At 46.3% G+C, this 6,688-nt stretch overlaps 1 protein-coding gene across 1 annotated transcript; it reads left to right on the forward strand.

Annotated features, from left to right (window-relative positions):
- The first annotated feature begins 1,378 nt into the window (after positions 1 to 1,378).
- Positions 1,379 to 6,219, forward strand: LOC117857731 (protein BIIDXI). Its single transcript, XM_034740558.2, has 4 exons — positions 1,379 to 1,696; positions 4,617 to 4,784; positions 4,870 to 5,205; positions 5,322 to 6,219. The coding sequence occupies exons 1-4, from the start codon at positions 1,588 to 1,590 to the stop codon at positions 5,912 to 5,914; spliced, it is 1,206 nt and encodes a 401-aa protein (XP_034596449.1). The 5' UTR covers positions 1,379 to 1,587; the 3' UTR covers positions 5,915 to 6,219.
- Positions 6,220 to 6,688: the final 469 nt, after the last annotated feature.

Genomic DNA, 6,688 nt, shown 5'->3' on the forward strand with positions numbered 1-6,688 from the left:
GCAACTAAACAAGACCATGATACAAAGGTCATGTTTAGTTGCCCAATTTTGAAGTACCAAAATCATTGTGCTAGCATTGTAGCACACTGTAGCGTTTCATTTGTATTTGTGAATTATTGTTCAAACATTGACTAATTAGGCTCAAAAGATTCGTCTCGCAAAGTACAACAAAACTGTGCAATTAGTTTTTAATTTCGTCTACATTTAGTACTCCATGCATGTACCACAAGTTTGATGTGATGGGGAATCTTCTTTTTGCATAGTGTCAAAGTTGGAGTTTGGAGGGACTAAACATGGCCCATACGGCCACTTTAGGCCTTGTTTAGTTCCCTCCAAACTTGTGGTACATGCATGGAGTACTAAATGTAGACGAAATCAAAAACTAATTGCACAATTTTGTTGTACTTTACGAGACGAATCTTTTGAGCCTAATTAGTCAATATTTGGACAATAATTCACGAATACAAACGAAACACTACAGTTGCGCATTTATGGCAAAATGCCAATTTTGCTACTTCCAAATTGGAAACTAAACAAGGCCTGGGAGTACTATATGCTGGCTGGCACAGTGACATTCAATCGTGCTTGAGCAAGACCTGGCCACCAATGCTGGCTGCTCAGATTCAGAAGTGGGCATTGGGCAGCATGATGAATTACGGATAGCCTGCTATAGATTACAGAAGCCGGAATCCCCGGCATCATGACTTGTTTGCACTTAACATGAATCGCTTTTGGAGATGCTGATGGTTTTCAGCCGCTTTGTCTCCGGCCACCTGCCTAAAGCGAAAGCATAGCGCCATATACGGGGCCTCATCGGTCTGCCGCTGAGTTTCATAAGCTCGTTGCGGCGCACAATCATGCGCCAAGAAAGATCGCGTGCAACCAGCGAAACCACATTTCGCTTCACCGTACATGCAAAGATCTCGCTATCTTTAGTGCATTGCATGGCATAGCCGATAAAACGGGGTGTGCAGTGCAGCTGCAGATCCTGAAATGCAAGAGCTGAATGATGACCTGATTACGCACACAAATCAGATCCTGAAATGACAGTTCGTCGCCGAAAAACAAAGCAGTTCGCAGTAATTAGCTTGCCCACGGACTCGATGAAAAGAGCACGGTGCGTGCCCTTTTCCGTGCTCGACAAAGTGGTACCAAAACGGCTGCGAAAAGCGAAAGGCAGGCGCACTCTAGCATGGTCTCTAGAGCCCTGCAGCAGTATTGACCACTGTTGCCACAATTCTCACGCAGAGACATAGACAGGGCCCTGTGAAAAATAGAATACTGGGGACGGGGAAGAGTGGCCAGCAAAGTGCCAAAGGAAAAGGGAATCGCCCTCAGCCTGTGAGTGTGTGACCCCATAAAAAGCAGGGCGTGGGCGGGGGCAGAGCTGCCTCCAACCCAGACGAGGACGCGGCCCGGCTCAGCTCCGCTCGGCAGTGCCCTGCCCTCTTGTCTCCGTCCTCCTCCACTCCTCAGTCTCACGCTACCGATTCCCAGTTCCCACTCGCGCCCCCAGCCAAGCTCTGCTGCTGCTAGTGGGGAAGGAGCTTGAGCTGGGAGGGAGTGCAGAGGGGTCGAGAGGGCTAGATGGGGCGAGATTCGCCGAGGGGGAGGTGCGCATTGCTGGCGCTGTGCTCGGCGCTGCTTCTCCTGGCGGCGCCCGCCCGCCCGGCGTGGGCTGCTCCGGTGGAGGATGGTACGCTGCTGCGTCTCTCTCTGTTCCCTTCTCTTCTCGCCCTTTCCTCCGTCGATTGCTTTGCTCCAAATGCTTGCCTCGCTGCCGCAACAGCCCATTTGGCTTGATGCACACCTCTGGGCGCAATCTTTGGTTAGAATTTGGGGGGAGGTGGTTTTCATCTGCCCCTGCATCAGATCTCGCCACCTGAGAGAATGGGATTTGTGCTCCCTTCCCTTGCCATGTCCCCTGTATATCTTGGCAATGCCGAGTTTATGACTTATGAGCATACAAGGCAACAACTGAAAATTTTTAAGAGGGCAACGGAAAGTTCTAGTGTTTCGTACGATGTCTGATATAGGGCAAGCATGCAACTTTGTGCATTTGGGGCATACGCATGCTTGCACTGCAAAGTAAAGTGAGGCCGTTCCTCCTTTCCTTTCTAGCATCTTTGAGCGTGACTCGGTGCATCAAAGTAAGTATTTGCTCATAGGTCGAAGGATCAACAGGGTAGCTTCGAGATACAATGTAGTCTTGGCTTACCAGGGGTGCATGATCCTTAATCTAAAGTCTACTCCACGTCACGTCGAATCTTCGGAGGCTAATTAGGAGGCCTAAACATAAGTTAATTATAAAACCAATTACACAGATGGAGGTTAATTCACGAGACGAATTTATTAAATCTAATTAATTCATGATTAGCACATATTTACTGTAGCATCACATTGTCAAATCACGGACTAATTAGGCTTAATAAATTCGTCTCGCAAATTAACCTCCATCTGTGCAATTGTTTTTATAATCAGTTGATGTTTAATACTACTAATTAGTATTAAACATTTGAGGTGATAGAACTTAGTTCGGACTAAAGAACTTTACACAGACACCCCTTAAGTTACATCCTCCAGAGTTCAGAGGAAAAACTTGAAGCGCTTAGCTGTAACGATTTGACCACGTCGTGCTGCTTGTGTCACCTCTGTGTAACTGCCAGAAACGGCCTGTCCCTGTGTTTGACCACGCCATTCTTTCCGTCGTTATACTGCATGAGCTGAGCTCGTTCTTATGGAAGCGGCTGCAGTTTTTCAGGCATACCCTTGTGGCGCTTCCATTGTGTTACCCCGTTGTTTAGCGCAGTATGTGTTCTTTTCCAAAGAAACATGTCACTATGGCAAGGAATATTTTGATGTGATGCATCTTATGTCTGAAAAATGACTAGTAACCCCCAAATGAACTGGCCTGTAAGTTGACAAAGACGTTCTGTTGGATGCAAAACAATGCAAAACACGCACACTTGAGAAAGGCACCTCACAGAAGGGGGTGTTTGGATACACCGTTAAAGTTTAGCACCTCACATTGGATGTTTGGATACTAATTAGAAGTATTAAACATAGACTAATTACAAAACTAATTGCACAGATGGAGTCTAATTCGCGAGACGAATCTATTAAACATAACTAGTCCATGATTTGCCAATGTGGTTCTACCGTAATCATTTGCTAATGATGGATTAATTAGGCTTAATAGATTCGTCTTGCGAATTAGCCCAGGGGTTCTGCAATTAGTTTTATAATTAGCTCATGTTTACTCTTCCTAATTAGCATCCGAACATCCGATGTGACACTGCTAAAGTTTAGCACTAGTATCCAAACACCCCCGAAGTGAATCCATGATCTTTATTAAACTGTAACACTTCCTACTCCCGTTTAAATTGGTTTTATGGCACCACTGCAAGGACGAAGGGAGTCGGAAAAAAGTCAAAAGGAAACCAGAAATGGTGTAGTAAACTGGGATCCTGACAGAACAGCGCAGCACCTCAATGAATCCTCTGGTGAGGGTCAAATGGGTTGTTTAAAGGATGGCCGTGCCATGGAGGTCCATGCCTATCTATTTATGTCCGTACCTTCGTCACCTCCCCAGATTCACGCCATGATCTACGGTGCTCGGGACATGTAGGTCTGGGGGTCTGGACCACTGCATGGGGTGCCATGGGAGGACGGTTGGTCGATGTTTCACTTTTACGGCGTCGCCACATAAGATAGATGAGGCATAATCACATGGCCGTCCTTGTGAGGACAATGAAGCATAGTAAAGTGATCTAGTAGTAGTGCCCCGATGAACTGCATTGGATGTACAATAGAAAAACATGGACTCCTAGTGGTTTGTGGCTAGGCACTGTTGATATCAGACATTAAAAATCTACAGTGGGGGGTTTTAATTGACTTTCTGCATCTGCATAATAATTTAATTTCCTCACCTTTGTTTAATTACAGTCGAATTAACTCTTCAAATCAACCTTCTCAAGCTCTACCGTGATTGTTCATTCTTCATTTCACCTTAAGTTAATAAGCACATAACTGTCCCTGTAAAGTATCCTAGATAAGATTTGTACTGGGTTTCCTCGCTGTGATACTGCTGTAGTACTTGGCGGGGTGTATTCAGTGTCATTAAATTCGTTATATGTTCTAAAATAGCTTAGCACCTATCAAATATGGCATATGGAGACTCCAGCGCATAGTGTACTAGACTTCGCTGGGTCAAACTTATGATCCATCCTATGCAGCAAATGCTAGAGGTAGACTCTTATATTTTCCTACATATATACCATGCTGGTGGGTTTCAGATATTAATGCATACATGGATGATCCTGGATGGTGGGGTTCAATCAATGTGCTTGTACCATATGGTTCACTCTTATTAATAGAATAATGTATTAAATGGGATGGCTTCATCCTGGATAGATTGGTACAATTCACCCAACCAAACAAAAGGATCATTATTATTTTGAACTATTGCATACATGTACCAAATGATACAAGCAACCAAACGTTGAGCAGGGTCTTGATTCTTGAGTTGCAGTAGCAACGCAGCATTGTGTTTGTAGTAAAATTATTACTAAAACATGATACTTACTATAATGAGTTGGTGACTTCTTGCACGACAGGCCTTCTCAGCAATGGTGACTTTGAGACAGCACCCGCTGGTGGTTTTGTCAAATCTGCGTCTGTAGCTGAGGGTGCATCGTCAATACCTGGTTGGACGATCAATGGCACAGTGGAGCTCATTTCTTCTGGCCAGCATCAGGGTGGCATGATCCTTATTGTTCCACAGGGTATCCACACAGAGCTCGTCTCTGAATAACTTTTCTGAAAATAGTTGCGCATAGTAGTGTTTAAACATCTGAATTTCTGTGACAGGGGATCATGCTGTACGGCTAGGGAATGATGCTAGCGTTGGGCAGGTGGTGGAGGTTGAGAAGGCCTCGGAGTATGCTATCACATTCAGCGCTGCCCGGACATGTGCACAGCTCGAGTCACTGAATGTGTCCGTGCTAGGTGGTGTATCACAGACGGTGGATTTGCAGACACTGTACAACATAGAAGGCTGGGATGCGTACGCCCTGGCTTTTCAGGCAACAGATGAGCAGGCACATATTCAGTTCATGAACCCTGGCATGGAGGATGATCCAACTTGTGGGCCTATCCTTGACAATGTCGCCATCAAGAAGCTCTTCACTCCAGACAAGCCAAAGGGTATGAGATTCTAGACTCGTTCAAAGTTTAGCGTGACAATGTGGTTTCAGTTTCAGTTTCCATATCTTTTGCTACATGTAACTAAATTCAGTACGTGCTGTTGTTGTGCTCAACAGATAATGTGGTGCTCAATGGGGACTTTGAGGAAGGTCCGTGGATGTTCCCAAACACAAGCTTTGGAGTGCTGCTCCCAACCAACCTCGACGAGCAAACATCCGCCATACCTGGCTGGATGATCGAGTCAAACCGTGCGGTACGCTTCATTGACTCTGATGAATACAAGGTTCCACAGGGGAAGCGCGCCATCGAGCTCCTGTCAGGCAAGGAAGGCATCATCTCCCAGATGGTGGAGACGACCCCTCAGAAGGAATACAGCCTGACGTTCACGCTGGGGACGGCCGGCGACTCGTGCCAGCCACCGATGGCCATCATGGCGTTCGCGGGCGACCAGGCCCAGAACTTCCACTACTCGCCGATGGGCAACGCCACCAGCCAGGCTGCGAATGTGACGTTCATGGCGCGCGCCGAGAGGACGCGCGTGGCATTCTACAGCGTGTACTACAACACGAGGAGCGACGACCACAGCTCGCTGTGCGGGCCGGTGATCGACGACGTCCGCGTCTGGGGCTTGAACGCGGCGGCCGGGTTGAAGGCAAGCGTTGGGCTGGTTCTTGGCATTGTGTGTATGGTCAGCATGGTGCTGCTCTGAAATCTGAATTTCCCTGTGGATGTGGTCTTGGGTATGGTATAAGGATATATAACCTCTTCTGTAACGCTGAGGAGGCTGCTAGTTTTGGTAGTAAGCTTGAAGTTTCTACGCGTTTGAGTAATGTGAGCTTAGGCTGAAGCTACCAGAACCTGTATGTGGTTGCTTGTGTTACTTCATTTGTGATTCAGGAAGTAGCATGCCATTATATGGGCTTGTGTGGTCTGTGTGCCAAGAGCTTGTAATGTCAGATGTCAGAAATGTTCCAAGTTCATCTCTTCATTATATTAGAAAGTTTGAAGAGTTAATACCATGGCGTCTTACCCGAGATATTCGGAGCAGCTCTTGTAAATTGCATCAAAGCGATACGAACAGGGAGAAAGCCACGAGTTTCCGAGTGTGAGTGTGACAACTGCGAGCTTATTTCCAATCAGGCAGCTGAAAATTTTGGATTGAGCCATCTAAACTTGTTGTAAATATCGTTATGGACATTTTATCAGGAATTTCAGAGTATCTCGCTGCCAGTAGTTCACTGGAAAACTGATGTGCAAGTTTTACCACAAAATAATTGCTGGGCAACGTTTCCGTTTTTTCCTTGCTAAAAAAAAAAAACGTTTCCGTTTTTTCTGGCCCAGCCCGGTGCTGGAGGCCTGCTGGCGGATAGATAAAGCCACACGAATTGTGCAGCAGAAAAGCAGACCTGTCTGCTGGGCCATGCAGTTTCTTTGGGCCTTAGTGATTTAGCCCAGTTTGCAACCTTTTAGTATACCTACTTTA

This window comes from Setaria viridis, chromosome 5 (assembly GCF_005286985.2).
Source record: "Setaria viridis chromosome 5, Setaria_viridis_v4.0, whole genome shotgun sequence".
Classification (NCBI taxonomy): Eukaryota; Viridiplantae; Streptophyta; class Magnoliopsida; order Poales; family Poaceae; genus Setaria; species Setaria viridis.